The sequence below is a fragment of the Pipra filicauda genome, unplaced genomic scaffold (genome assembly GCF_003945595.2).
Source record: "Pipra filicauda isolate LSUMZ 115617 unplaced genomic scaffold, ASM394559v2 scaffold497_size843975_pilon, whole genome shotgun sequence".
Lineage (NCBI taxonomy): Eukaryota > Metazoa > Chordata > Aves > Passeriformes > Pipridae > Pipra > Pipra filicauda.
In genome coordinates this window covers 290,393-306,136 of record NW_024104639.1, presented here as the reverse complement: position 1 = coordinate 306,136, position 15,744 = coordinate 290,393, and the positions used below count along the sequence as shown (strand labels likewise).

At 35.2% G+C, this 15,744-nt stretch overlaps 1 protein-coding gene across 1 annotated transcript in view; it reads left to right on the top strand.

Annotated features, from left to right (window-relative positions):
* CSMD3 (CUB and Sushi multiple domains 3) overlaps positions 1-10,705 on the top strand; it is a gene marked incomplete at its 5' end in the record, with an annotated part of 538,890 nt that extends 528,185 nt beyond the window's left edge. The window contains 4 exons of the mRNA XM_039386640.1: positions 4,008-4,120; positions 6,038-6,125; positions 7,044-7,179; positions 8,564-10,705. Coding sequence (XP_039242574.1) covers positions 4,008-4,120; positions 6,038-6,125; positions 7,044-7,179; positions 8,564-8,723 — 497 coding nt within the window. The remainder of the gene's footprint in view (positions 1-4,007; positions 4,121-6,037; positions 6,126-7,043; positions 7,180-8,563) is intronic.
* Positions 10,706-15,744: the final 5,039 nt, after the last annotated feature.

Genomic DNA, 15,744 nt, shown 5'->3' with positions numbered 1-15,744 from the left:
GTCCTGCACATGCCATGTGATGGCATTCAAGATGACCTGCTCAGTAACTTTCTGTGGCACTAAGGTCAGGCTGACAGGACTGTACTTCCCTGGATCCCCCTTCTGGCTCTACTTTTAAACAGACATCACATTTGCTACCTCGAGTCAACTGGGACATCCCAGGTTAGCCAGAACTGTTGGTAAATGGTTGAAAGTGGTTTAGGGAGCACTTGGGTGAATCCCATCTGGCCCCAAAGACTTGTGTGTGTCTAAGTGGTGGAGCAGATTGCTGACCGTTTCCCCTTGAAGTCTCCTTGGGGATATCAGTCTGCTCCACATGTCTGACTTCCAGCTCAGCAGGCTGGCTACCCAGAGACATAGATCCCTTCACGCTGTGGCTGCAGAAGAAGTCCTTGAATGCAATATTGCTTTGTGATATTCCACAGTCTCTGCCAACCACAGCACTGTTGTCATGGTTATGTTGGCACAGCAGGCACAGTTCTCTGTGCTGAAAACCATCAGTAGAAACTACAGATATGGCTGAAAAGATACTAGAAATGTTTGGATTTAAAGTTTGTGAGGTTTTGTTGTTGTTGCTGTGGGGATTTTTTTGTTGTTTTTTTTTTTTAACGAATCTGTCAGTCCCTTGATTGAAACATCTCAAGCACACAGAAAGTGGGTCTGTCACACCACAGGAGTGGCAGGCTATTACACAAGGGGGTGAACTGGCATAAAAGAAACACCTGAAATCAATATTATCACTCAAAACTTAGTTTCTTGAAATTTCATCCTCTGTCTACCACATTGTTTGCAAGGTTGGAAAAAGCCTAAAAATTTCATTTAAGTATAGGCTGGACACTGCTGTTTTTAATCTTCCTCATCGCTCTAGGACTCCTTTATCTGAAGTAGTTTCTTGCCACTCTTTGGTGTTAGCAAGGACAGAAGTGACAAAACATCACCCTGTTGGAAAAAAAAATGGGAGGAAAGTTCAACCCATATGTTTCTGAGAGGGGTGATCTACAGGAAGGATGTATGGGCCAAAGAATCTGTGTTTCTGTTGAGGTCTGATTTTCTAATATCAAGTAGAATGGTGAATTTTTATCCCTGGATTTGTCTGTTGAAGGTATTTTGTAGGTGTCCCTATAAGAGTCATACTTGAGAGGCTGTAGATCGACTGAATGTTTTCTGATTGATAATAATGTTTACCTTTACTTTGTGTGATTTTTTCCTGTTGTATGACGTCTCTTTAGTTTCAGCCATGTAATTTCTGTGAGGGAATTAAGAGCAGCAGATATAGTATTTTTATTTTTGGAATTAGAAAAGTAAAATACTGTGTTCTCACCCAAAAACCTCCTTCTCCAAATAAAAGGTTCCTTCAACTGCACACAAAGGTGATTACAAATACCCTTTTTCACTCTACATACACACATTACACTCACTCACCATTTTCTACTGACTATGGATACAAAACTCTATTAGTCTGAAAATTCTGCTGTCTGCGGTGTCATCTCTTTGCAGCACTGGAGTCCAATATTAAGCTATTTGGTTGTGGCAACATTTCTTCCTTCTCTACCTGTAGATGCAAAGAACATGAAGTATCTGGACATTTTCTTCCTTCCACTACAGTATTAGCTAGTGGTGTTGTGCAGCCTTAGTTATATTTTTTTTTCACTGGACAATGTGGTGGATTGACCTTGGATGGGTGCCAGGTGCTCAATAAACTGCTCTATCACTCCCCCTCCTCAGCTGAACAGGGGAGAGAAAGTATAACAAAAGGATAGTGGGTTGAGATAAGGACAGCGAGAGATCAATTGTGATTGCCATCATGGACAAAACAGACTCAATTCATGGCAATTAGTTTAATTTATTGCCAATCAAACAAAGGTAGGATGATAAGAAATAAAAACAAATCTTTAAACACCTTCCCCACACCCCTTCCTTCTTCCTAGGCTCAATTTTACTCCTGAGTTCTCTGTCTTCTCCCCTCCCAGCAGCACAGGAAAATGGGGAATGTGAGTTGTGGTCAGTTCATCACATGTTGACTCTGCTACTCCTTCCTCCTCACTCTTTTTCCCTGCTCCAGTGTGGGATCCCACCCCCAGGATACATACAATCCTCCACAAACTTCTGCAACATGGAGCATTTCCACAGGCTGGAGTTCTTCACAAACTGCTCCAGTGTGGACCCTTGTCAACATATGCTTTCCATGAGGTGCGGTTCTTCAGGAAAAGGCTGCTCCATTGGGTTCCCCACAGGGTCACAAGTTTTGCCAGTGATCCTATTTCAGCAAGGGCTCTTTCCTACATGGGTCCACAGGTCCTATCAGGAACTTGCTCCAGCACAGGCTTCCCATGAGGTCACAGCCTTCTTCAAGGCATATCCATCTGCTCCGGCGTGGGATCCTCCACAGACTGCAGGTGGACCTCTACTCTATTCTGGATCTCCATGGGCTGCTCGAGCAGAGCTGCCACATCATGGTATACAGGAGGCTCTCTGCTCTGGCATCTGGAGCACTTCCTCCCCTCCTTCCTCACTAACCTTGGTGTATGGAGGGCTTTTTCTCTCATATATTCTCACTCATCTTTCCAGCTGCAGTTTCACAGTATATTTCCCCCCATCTTAAATCTGTTATCCCAGAGTGACTACCACCATTGTTGATGGGCTCAGCCACGACCAGAGATGGGTCTGTCCTGGAGTCAGCTGGCATTGGCTCTGCCAGACAAAGGGAAAGATTCTAGCAAGTTCTCACAGAAGCTACCTCTGTATGACCACTGCTACCAAAACCTTGCCACACAAACTAGATGATCAAGCCCATCAGCCTGATGCCATCCGCATCTGTTAGTCATCATCATGGCTAGGCTTCGCGAACGAAGATTTGAGAATCTGTTAGTCAGTATAAACTAAACCCCCAAAAATATGATGCATAAAAGCCAGTGTTTAAATCAAATTAATTTACAGTGTGAAGTCTGTTCTGTGAGTTTTAAGTTAGGTTTGATGAAATTTTCTATGTATAATTAGTATTAATTCTTGGGGTTTGTTTTTGTTAATGTTTTTACTCTTGTTTGGTTTTGGTTTTAGCTTTGTTTCTGTTATAATTTTAATAATCATTAGCTCTCTCTCGTGTAAAGTGCAGTATAACCTTGTGTGATTCTACAAATAAGAGACTTTGTATGAAAAGAATAGCAATTTTGGTGGTCTTCTAGAAAGAAAATGGTCATACTAGAGAGATCTATTTAAAATCTGAAGTTTTAAACCATTAATTCATAACAATGTTTAAAAATGTGGGGGAAAAAATCATAACTGTATTTTCACTATTCACTACTGTCTTTGTAAAGTAAGATTAAATCACTAAGCATATTGTAGCATTTTATTTTCATTTCCAAATAAGAAAATAAGGATATTTATGTTCTAAATATTTTTTCTACAGGAACAACGAGACAGTTAATTATGCCTATGAAGTAAATGAGGTTGCATACAAGTCTTTTCATTGTCCGGAAGAAACTGTGTAGTACTGACTGATGAAGAAAATTTAATTTTTTTAAAATATTTTCAAGTTTAGAATTTTTTAAATTTAGCTCCAGCTTCTGGAAAAGAATTTGTGTGTGGATGTTCCTATTATTACATTTGTTATGTGATGATTAAATTATATATACAGAAAGTGGGGATGTGAGGTTTAAATACACTCTGTCTGATTCAGAACAGTCTTTTCCATCTCAAATCAGATTACTGTCAATGTTTATTCTGTCTAAGACTTGTTACCTGTATAACTGTTAAGAAACAGCTGTGTGTATAGGATTTCCCTTCTGCCCTTTCTACAGGCTAAGCTAAAAAATGGTTTCTATTGAAACCGTATTATTATTCAAATAATTTCAAGAAAGAATGCATCTTGCTAAACTAACAATGGTAACGATTGGCACCTATTCTTCCTGCTTTCCCTTTTTAAGAAAAGAGATTAAATGTTTATTCTTAAAGATGAAATTATTTTTCTACTCAACACAAATATGAATTTTTAAAACTATATTCCACAGGAGTGTATAAAAGCCAGGAAGCTCGGCTAATGCTCCACATATATCTCATTAAAGCACCCTCCCATACATCTGCAAGCAAGTTGAAAGAGGAAAAATGGGCTATGGATGGTTTTGTGAGTATATTTGGGCTGTAAAAGAGAGATAACTTTTTTTTGTTTGTTTGAAATCGTGATGGTGTTTTACACCCAAAAAATCCTGAGACATACAAATAGAATCTTGTTAGCAAGGCTGATTCATTAAATTAAAGGAAAATTTTGTTGTGAGATATAGGAAACCAGTCTGAGGGAAAATATGGGAACAATCATACAGTGTAGACAAAATTATACAGTGTGTTAATACAGAAGTATTTCTTGTAGGTTTCTTTTAATTTTATTCTAATATATCTACAAGTTTCATCAGAATTATAATATCAATTTATTGTTATATTAATAAAATAACAATTTTTATCATTATGCTAGCAATCATGTTTTACTTTTTGGTGATATTTTCAGGAATACCATGAAAAACACGAATGGTTACATATACAGGGAAAAAAAATAGATTACTCCAATTAAGCATTAGGCCTCTTGGAGGTTCTGGGTCTAAGCTTATTCTTTAAAAGAGAGAAGAAGAGAGCATATAACTGAGAGGAAGAGAGGTGAAGGAGAGGGGTAAATAACAACAGCCCACGTGGCTGGGATGTGTTTAAATCATGAACAGGAAATGTTTTCAAAGAAAAGATAAAGAAAAAAGTAGATTTTTCAGTAAAGAAAGGGCCTAACATAGTTTGGATTATTATAAACACTCATGCGTCCTTACTACACCATCTAATTTTTCAAGGAATTTGTCTTTTTTCTTGTGTTTTACTTCCTGGTAAAGCAGTACAGTGACACCATAATGGGTACCTATGCCAAACAAAAAGAAGAGGTGTATACTGAAGTGTACTCACAAATTATGGCACTGCTTCAATATTCATTTTAAAAAAGGTGCAAAATCAAAACCAAAGCACAAACAAACCCTAAACTGACTAAGCAATAAATGTACTGGTAAAAAGGCTTAACTTTCTTGGCTTGAACAAACTTTAGGCTTCATGAACATGTTCCTGAGGTGACAAAAATATGACAAAAGCAAGGAAATTGCTTTCAGACTTCTGAATATACAAAAGCAGACAATTTTTTTTAATCTTACAATAGCTTAAAAAGGCTGCTTTACTCCAAAGTAAGAAATTCACTTGAGAAAGGCACTCTTTCTTCAGTGAAAACATAGCTTCAGGTCACTGCTGAAGACATACTGTGTCTTTAGAAAGGGAAACAAGGGAAAAACTTGAAGGGACCTGCCTAGGAACCACTGAATTTAAACCTAATAACTATCCTTAGAAGCAAGTATCTGTCAATTTGTATACAGTGCATTACTTTAGACTGTACTTACTGTAATTAAGAGAGATAATCATAGGATCACAATCATCTCCTCCCTCCCACAAGCCTTTTAGTTTATACTATTTCGCCCTTGTGCCAAAGCCTTATTCAATATTCTTCTGGTTCACAGCTGCATAATTCAATGATTATTGGGATAAACTCTGAAAAAGATCAAATAAACTGTCAATTAATGTGAGGTCTTTTTTATTTAGTTTAAAAGTAGTTATTAAAACCTCAATACTTGCATCCTTAGGATTGTATGCAATATAAATTTTTCCATCTACTTCCTAAACAAAACAGAAAATTATGATGTATAAAAGATCTTAGAAATACTGACATTTGAACTGCCGGAAACTTTAAGTTTTACTGTTTTTAAAAAAAATACAGTTAAGGGTATGAGGTATAAGGTATCGTATAAGGTATCATATGTAACTATAAACCACCATATCTAAGGTATGCCTTTTTATTTGCACTTCTTATAGAGATTTTCTAGGAAAAGAGGGTGTTTATAATGGGAAATAACAGCTATCAGTCAAGCATATTAGGATATAGAATAGAATAACTCCCTTTCAAATAGATGCTTGTAACTTGCAAAAAACTTTTCCACATTTAATTCAGAGTACTTTTTGTTTACAGGTTTCTGCTGAACCTGATGGAGCAACATATGTTTTTCAAGGATTCATCCAGGGTAAAGATTATGGACAATTTGGACTTCAAAGATTAGGTATTCAACAAATTCTAATTCTTTGCCAGTTCACTGTTTTGTATTCTGTATGTTATCAGTAGTGACACTGTAGTTAATACAGCTATAGAGAGATTTACAATCTTTGAACAGATTTTGTTTAGCATGTTTACCACTTCACTATTTCATGCACACAAAGACAAAAATAGCTTCTCTGAAACAAAACGTTTTGAATGCTGTTCCCACACAATTTTCCTCAAAACATTCATGGTTGTTGGTTTGTTTTTTTGTTTGGTTGGTTGTTTGTTTTTTTTTTTTTATTTGGGCTTTTTTTTTAATTTCTATATATTGCCTTGTAAAATAAAGCAAGCAAGAAGATATTATGATGGATGCAATTCTTAAAAGGTCCAGTTAAAAGCTTAAAAATTAACTTTGAAGATGCATTATTACTTTCCTCACATTTAAAATTGTATAACCTGTCTGTGTATATAATGTAGATAATGTATTCCTCAACCATGCAGAAGGTCATATTCCTGTTTTTTTCATCAATATCTGGTTTAGCTCTTCACAATTATTGCTATCTCTTTCACTCTGTATATCAATACAATGCCTAAGGAAATAATGAATTTGACTTTTTCTATCAAGTACATTAATGTGTGTTAATAACATCCAAAACTTGAATCCCATGCAGAATTATGCTGTAAGATATTTACTATACCAGAGCATATGTATTGTTCTCCCAACATATTGCATCTACTTATTAATCAGAATATTATATATATATATATATATATACTTTCCAGATGGTCTCAGCATACAGCTGTATCTATGCAGCTGAACACATTTTGATGACCCAATAACAAGACGTTATTGAATTCTGAAGATTATGGAGTAGTATGTGCTGGAGATAACAGACACATATATGATATTACTTGTTTTTTCTTATTTATTTTTTTTTAGGTCTTAACATGTCTGAGGGTTCAAGTTCTTCTAATCAACCACATGGTACAAACAGTAGTTCAGTGGCCATTGCTATCCTTGTGCCTTTCTTTGCCCTTATATTTGCTGGTTTTGGCTTTTATCTTTATAAACAAAGGTAAGTACTAATTATATATACAAAATTCCTCTAATACTCTATCTGTTGCTGATTTTATTGCCTTCAATCTTTGCAAGTGAATAAGGTTTTCTGTAAAACCACAAAGTGTTTGCAAAATATGGAAACCTTCTCCCCACCTCCATTAAGGTCTGGTATAATGACTAAGAGACAAGTTTATTGTAGTGTGCTATACTTTCATTCCTACCTATTTAAAATTTTATAAATTTCTTCCTTCATTATAATAAAATAGATGTTATAAATTATTGGCATATGGTGAATAATATAATTTGTAGACTTTATGTGTACTTACAATGAATTGCCTATATTTTTTTCTATGTGTGACAGAACTGAATCATATTCTGAGTAGTTTATTTTAATACTTGCTCTGTTTATTGGCATACAAGTATACGCAAGTATGTCATTGAGAGGTTTCATTGTGGAACTGTTTCTACATCTGAAATTATTAGTTCATATGCAATTGTGTTAAACAGCCACCAGTCTTTTCAGTTTCATTAATCTGAGTTCAACAGTTTTGGTCATGTTATCGAGACCAGTATTAATTCTTGGGATGCAGTGTCAAGTAACCTTTTCCCATAGCTTTAAAGCATTAGATAACTGAAGAAAATTTAACCACTTTAATGACAATTCATTGCATATTAACTACCAAAATGTTAATTTACATCTGATAGTCTGACAATAATACTAGTAACATACTCTACAGGATAACGTTATTTTGAAACACATACCATGACTTTTAAACAGCACTGCTCGTTTTAAACTGCTTCAGAATATGAAAAATTGCCCATGTAATTTTTTATGTATTTGTTATTACCTGTATGCTGTAAGTACTGATCATTGCACTTTATATTGATGATTTACAATATAGTATGCATTTTGTATAGCAATATGGATGAAAAGTTTTTAAGAGTTTGAACTCTTGTATTTTGAGTTATTTAGTGAAAAAGAAAATGTTTCAACTATATTTCTTGGTAAACTTGTCAAGTCTCCAAATGGAAAAGAAAACCTCAGTCATCTGGATGGGGGAATTATTGTGTCTTTACAAGATTTTATTGTACTCTTTGCTATTTATCATCTGATCATCCAATTGTAATGGATAACAGCTTGGATAATGGATCTAATAGCAATGGATAACCTCTTCTAAGGTTGTTAACTAAGTTTCTAGGTGAACACCATTTTCAATGAATCATAAATTTCTTAAATTTAATAAAGACAGTACTAATTCTTAGCATAGATATTGTAAAAATAACCCCAAGATGTTATATTTAGCTCCTGGAACTGGGAGCTAAATTCTGCTCTGATTCTTAAACCGCATTAAGTCAGTGAGGAAAACTGCAGTTACAAATGCTCTGTTTTTCTTCTACAGGACTGCACCTAAAACACAGTATACAGGATGCTCTGTACATGAAAATAATAATGGACAAGCTGCTTTTGAAAACCCCATGTATGACACAAATGCAAAGTCAGTGGAAGGGAAAGCGGTACGATTTGACCCCAACTTGAACACTGTTTGCACAATGGTATAATGTGGTAATGATTTGTCTTCGAAGTCTGGGAATTGGCACACAACACAGTGCACACACAGTTCGCTGATTGAAAAAAAAAAAGAAATTAAAAAAATTAAAGCACACTTTTCAGGATGTAGTGGGTCACCTTTTCCTGAGGACGATAGGCAAGTATGCGTTGTAGTTATTTTGTTTTCATTTTGTTTTTCATAAACTGGATCAGAATTCTTCATGTATGCCATGGAGAGTGTTAAAAAAATTTGCTGCACTCCATGAGTGCTACTCACAGTTTATTTGCTTTTTTAAAAAAGGAGGTTATTCTAAAACATAAAACGTATTTGCATATATTGGAGGAGCATCCACTATCAGTATTCTGTGCTTTATAAAAACTATAATAGAGGGACTGGGTTAAAAAAAAAAAGATATAGGTAGAAAATAAGAGCTATACTTACAGGAGACAATAGGTCACTGATTTCTCTTTAACAGTCATATGCTACACCTTTCTCATGAGTTGGTAACTTTTTTCCTTTTTCAGCCTGTTTAGTATTTTATTTTTCTCAGTACAGTTAAGTTTTTTAGTCCAGGATGTAGTATTTAGAAATCAGCAACTATAACTTTCTCTTTTCATGCCACAGAAAAAAAAATAGAATTCATATTCTTATTTCATGAATTTCCTTCCCTGCTTCACAACTTGCTTCATTTTCATGTTCCAAGTGAAACCTATTTTCTGTGTTTCCATTAACAATACCCACAAATGGTAATGTTTATATATTTCTTTTGTCAATCATACATCTAGACAAATTTTACAATGAAGAAGCTAATATGAGTTGAGCTTTGTATGTGACTATGTTTGGTAACGTTGAAGAACATTCAAGAGTGACCATCTTACATTTTTGCAAAAATGAAAACATAATTTAATGATATTTCCTATTAAAAATGCAGTTTACAGTAACATTAGTAATGAAATCCATATATCAAAAATTTAAGACACCATCTTTCAATCCATGTTAGTTAAAACTAGGCCATATCACACCAGTTTATTCCTTCAGCATTTTAACAAAATGCATGCACAAAGCATGATGAAATCCCATTGAAGCTGATGGATTCTAAGAGACTTCAATGAACTTTGGATCAGATCTACAGGGCAAAAGGAAGTTATAATTTGAAAATACTGTGTTTTCACATCTATTTTGTCTATATATTCCGTACTTTAGGGAAAAAAATCTTTACAGCTCATTTAAAATTAAATATATTACCATAGTGCAATGAAAAAAAATTGATATATATATATATATATAAAGCCATGATTTTATTAGGGACAATCCATTCATTTTAGGGACAATTCAGATTCCACAGCCCTCAGATACAAGTTTTCGACATTCCAGAATCACTTCTAAGGAAATGCAATTTTTAGTTTTACAGTTATTTCATATCAGAATTATTCAGTGGGAACCCAGTAATTTATTTGATGTAGGTCATTGTCTTCCATTCATAGCATGACTCACAAATGCTGTGTGTTAGCCAGTGTGAATTATCTGTTATTGTCCCTTTCAGACATTAATGATTCTGTGAAAATCTAAACTTTTTATTACCGTAATAGAGAGTGCCTACCAAAAATCATTGTACCCAGGATTGCTGCTTGGATTTCTATAATGTTTGATGAATTTCTTATAAACCATTTTACAACACTTTGTTTTGAATATTCATACAACTCTGTCAAACTGTATTCTACTAAAAGGATGCTGTTTTATATTTTATACCATTGGTTGTTATTTATTCTCGTTTATTCAAATGACTGCAATAACTATGATTCATTCATTAATGTTAAGGTTAATACATTTGAGATCATTTAAAATGTTTCTTCTGCAACTGGCTACTCCTCTTATATTAATGCATACACTTTTGTAAAGAAGTATATTTTTATGAAAAAGGATTTGTAAAAGTATGATGTAAATTTTCAGTGCAATGTAAACAAAATAAAAATGGACAATTGCTTTTTTAAACTGTGTTTCTTCTTTGGAAGATGAGCTTTAAAATTATTTCAGTTGTGAAGATGAGAAATTAACCAAACTAAGAATTCAAATTTGGTATTCTTTTGTGTTTCTAAAATAATGTTATTTTTTCTGAATCTTGCTGTGAATTTTAGGTGAAACTGCAAGATTTAGATTACTTTCAAAAACAACTGATAAGCACAACGTGTAAAACTATTTTTTTACTAAAGTCAATTTTCTGTTTTACTTGAAGAAGCAGATTTACACAAAAGAGGCCTACAGTTGTCAATCCAGTGAAAAGCACTAGGAAAAAAATTACTTTAAAGAAAAAAATAATTTAGAAAACTTTAGTATTCCTCAAAGTTATAGACAGCCTACTTTTTACATAATTTTGCTACCTTTTTGCAGAAATATACAGGACATACATATTAACAGGTAGTACCAGTACATACAGTATTTTCTGACATTAAAAAATCCCAGTGTTTCTTTTAATCACGTTCGACTGGAAGAAGGGATCTTAGTTATATTACTAAAGTATTGAAACTATCTTTTAACTATCCCTTTTACTTAAAAGCATGGAAGGTGGATGACAAATCCTGATCTGAAATGCTATTCATAGAGCAACTTGGGGACAAAATAGTCTAAAATTCATTTGTGAATTTGGTGCTCTATATAAATTGAAAAGGCCCATTCAGGTCCATGTTGAAATCACTGAAATTTGTGTTGCTAAATACATTGGAAAGAGAAGCACGGAGTCACTGTAAAGTGATATCATGAAGATCGTGCACTAATGTTTTGGGGGGGAGGGGGATTCTAGAGCAAATTGGTTAAATCTGAAAAGCAAGAAAAAACCAATTTCACAGTGGCCAAATTTTCATATACAACCTAGAATCTGAAGTTAGGCTCTTCCTTTTTTTATTTATGCATTATATGTTTTTGCATACAAAAGTAAATAAAACTTACATTGAATTAGTTCCACAATCCTGTTAATTAGCTTAAGCTAATATATCCAGCTTGCAATTTTCAAGAATTATGCTGACTTTCTTGTAATAGAGAGTGCATTCATCATAATAGATTGAATTTGGGGTTTGATTAGTTTGTTCTAGTTTTGTACATTGGATAAGTTTATTTGTTTAAGGGGTTTTTTATTTTGATTTGGTTTTGGGGGGGTTGTTTGGGTTTTTTTGGCTAAGTTCCTGAGCTTTTTGACTTATAAACTGTGTGTGAACTGTTCAATTTCCAAGTAGCAGAGTGGTCAGTTTTCACTGTGGCAGATGGAATTCAAAGTTTTGGTTGTTTAATTGGAATTTGTTAGCCCAGTCTACTCACTGTTTCTTATTTTTCTTGGGAAGGTAGCAGAATGGAAGATAGCCCTTTGGCTACATTATTCAAGCAAACACAGTATACAGAGAAAATCTGTATATCAGAAAAAATCAGAATAAAGAAATCAGAAAAAAGAATTGAGATTGCCATGCAACTCTGTGAGTCTTTCGAGACGAACACAGCTTCTGCAATACTACAGACTGAGATTTAAAATTTCATTTAAGATTGAGCCCTTTTAATTTACATTATCTGTGTGTCAAGACCCATCAAGTCCACTACATGTCATTAGATCATACTACAGTCTGGTTCATTACTGGAATCCAGAAACCATATAGAATCAACTAAACTCACCAAAATAGCAGTTCTGGTAAAACTCCTCAGAATCATCATAAAATTGAGCTAAAAATGTCATATTTTACTTTATTTTGTGAAACAGAGCTGGCATTAATATGTAGACATCTTATCCTTGACGAATTCCATGACTAAAGTAGAACAAGCTGTTCTTGTCAAGGAAATGGTTTAATGGCTACGCATCTTATTGCTTCATATAGAGAGCTAATGAGAAGTGAGCCTGTAGCCATGTCATTAAGCTGTTAATCTAGGTGAAAGACAGATTTTCTTTACCAAGCCTTAAAAGCGTGCACCTCAACCCACTAGTACAGTTGGCTGAAGTGTTATGAAGTATTCCTCATTTTTTCCAACATTAGTGAAATTTGGGGAATTTAATATCTTGGATATCACTGCACAAAGATATCAGCAGATCTGTATCCCAGTGTGTAGATTCAGTGTGTAGATTCAGTGTGTAGATCTACTACTTAGCTACTACATTATTTCAGTAAAGCATAGACGTCTTTTGACAGAATATACTTTTTTTTTTATTGTTATTGTGCAGATTTCTGCCCATGATCAGTCTGTAAAAGATCACCTGCTCCACAATGGAACAGTCCATATGTGTTGAAACATCCTTATGGAGAAAAATATATCTTGTATCATTTGTCATATTAAAACCCTACAATTTTTGAGAGATTAATTTATGGAAATTAATTTATGATTTCAGATTTTCAGTGGGAATTGATATACCTGAAGCATCTAGGTGACCATTCAAGCAATGGTACATTCAGCAACCAAGTTCCATGGTTTGTCTCACACACTTTGCTAATAGTCTTACTAGCCTTTCATGGTACATCAGAAAGTCTTCTTATGATCTCCCAAAACCACAAAATTTCCTTTCATTTCTTTGAGTTTCTATGATTTAATTTTGATTTGGTTACCAAAAATTCAGTCAAACATGATGGAGAAAGATGCACTAGGTTTATTTTCTGGTAATCTGTATTACTGGTTAGCAAATAAACATGTTATTCTTTACTTCCTTTTATATCTTTCTCTGTGAAAAAAATAATTATTACACGAGAGAGTGTTCACATGAGACAAGCAGGATACAGTGTTTAGGAATGCAACTGGGTTTTAAGATTCCTACTCGGTATATTTATTTTCCAAAATCTTTGTGTGATTCCAGCTGTCCTTTTTTAAACAAATGAAGCACTAAGTTGGTTTTATCTTTAGTTCTAGACTAAGTCTCCCACTGCCTGATCATTTTCCCCATCATCTACTATGTACTGCTGTCCTAAGTGACAACTAGGACAATTGAAAAATGATTCATAATTTGGTTTCCTTGTGTAGTAAAATAAGTGTAATAAGTAAGAACGTGGGCAGATACTTTTGAATAAGATTTTTTAATGTCATGTATTAAGCAGGACCAATTAAATGAACATTTGATTACACAAAAAATATTTCAATGAAGTAGCTCTGTTCCCATTTATTATCTTCTTGTTTCTGAAACTAAGGCAGCATAATATCCTGACTTGCTGAACCAGGAGTAAGTATAGTAATAGTTCTGAAATGTAGGTCCCATCATTTTATGAAAAGTTATGAATGTTGAAGACATATATCATAATAAGTATACAGGTAATATTTGTCAGTGCTGTATACCAATTCATGCCAAATCAGCCAGATGAAGCTGATTAAGTCAAATCACACTTTGTCTAAAGTATATTTTAGAAAGTGCCCTAGTGGCAAAACAGACTGGAGAGAAGGCAACTTCCAACAAAGGAGCTGCACATCCATTTTAAGTTAAAAAACTTATTAAGTGTCCAAAATTTTATGTTCCAGCTTCATGTCCACATAATGTTTGCGAAAATGAACTTGGATCTCAGTTATCGAGTGCTAATACCATAATTTGTATTCCTAAGGTAAAAGATTCTATGTAGGGGCAAAAGAATTATATAGTTATCTTTTCCAATAATGTTCTGTTTCTGGTTTTGGCTAGGGTAGGTTTTTTTCCTTCACAGGAGCTGGCATAAGCCTGCGTTTGGATGGGTGCTGAAAGTAGCGGTGATCATATTGGGAAGTCTTTGTTATTGCTTTCAAGGTCTTTTCTGCTTCTCAACCACCCCACCAACAAGAAGTTTGGGGGTGCTCAAGAAGTAGGGAGGTGACAGAGCTGGGACAGCTGACCCCAACTAACGACCCTGAGTTAGCTCAATTGGTTAGAGCATGGTGCTAATAACACCAAGGCTGTGCGTTTAATCCTCTTATGGGCCATTTGCTTAAGAGTTGGACTCAATGATCCTTGTGGGTCCCTTCCAACTCAGAATATTCTGTGACATTTCTGCAAAACTGACTGAAGGGATATTCCAAACTATATGGTATCATGCTAAGCAAATAAAACTGGAGTAAGAAGAAGGAAAGGGAGGATATTTGAAGTGATGGCATTTGTCTTCCCAAGTAACTATTCTTGGATAGTGATGAAGCTCTGCTTTCCTGGAGATGACTCAACACTTGCTTACTCATGAGAAGTGGTGAATTAATTCCTTGTTTCGCTTTGCTTGCATGCTTGGCTTTTGTGTTACCTATTAAACTGCCTTTATCCCCACCCACAAGGGTTTTCACTTTTATTCTTCCAATTCTCTCCATGACCCTGTTGGCCAGGCAGTGAGCAAGCGGCTGCACGGTGCTTAGTTGCCAGCTGGGGTTAAGCCATGACATTCCTTTCTGGCACCCAACATGGGGCTCAAAGGGTTTGAGATAACAACAGATTTTATTAGAATGTGCTAGGTTCAATTTACAGCTGTTACAGCTGTTAAGCTGTTAATTGTCAGGCTCCAGAGGCTGCACCCCACGGAAGGGAAACACACTGGAGCAGTTTGTGAAGAACTGCAGCCTATGGGAATGACCTGATCACAGGGATGCAACACATCTGTGAAGACAGGCTGAGAGAGTTCAGGCTGTTCAGCCTGGAAAAGAGAAGGTTTTGGGGAGACCGTATAGCAGCCTTCCAGCACCTAAAGGGGGCTTACAATGAGTCTGGAGAGAGACCTTTCACAAGGGTATGTAGCAATAGGACAAGGGGGCAATGACTTCAAACTGAAATAGAGTAGGTTTAGACTGGATATCAGGAAGAAATTCTTTACTGTGACAGTGGTGAAGCACTGGAGAAGGTTGCCCAGAGAGGTTGTGGGCTGGAGGTGTTCAAGACCAGGCTGGATAGGGGCTCTAAGTAACCTACTCTGGTGGAGAAGGGGATTGAAACTAGATCATCTTTAAGGTCCCACCCAACCCAAGACATTCTGTGGTTCTATGACCCTTATCAGAGAAGTTCGTGGAGGACTGTCCTTTCTGACAGAATATTATATCTAAACGCTCTACGTCTTCTGTGGTGATTCTTGTGA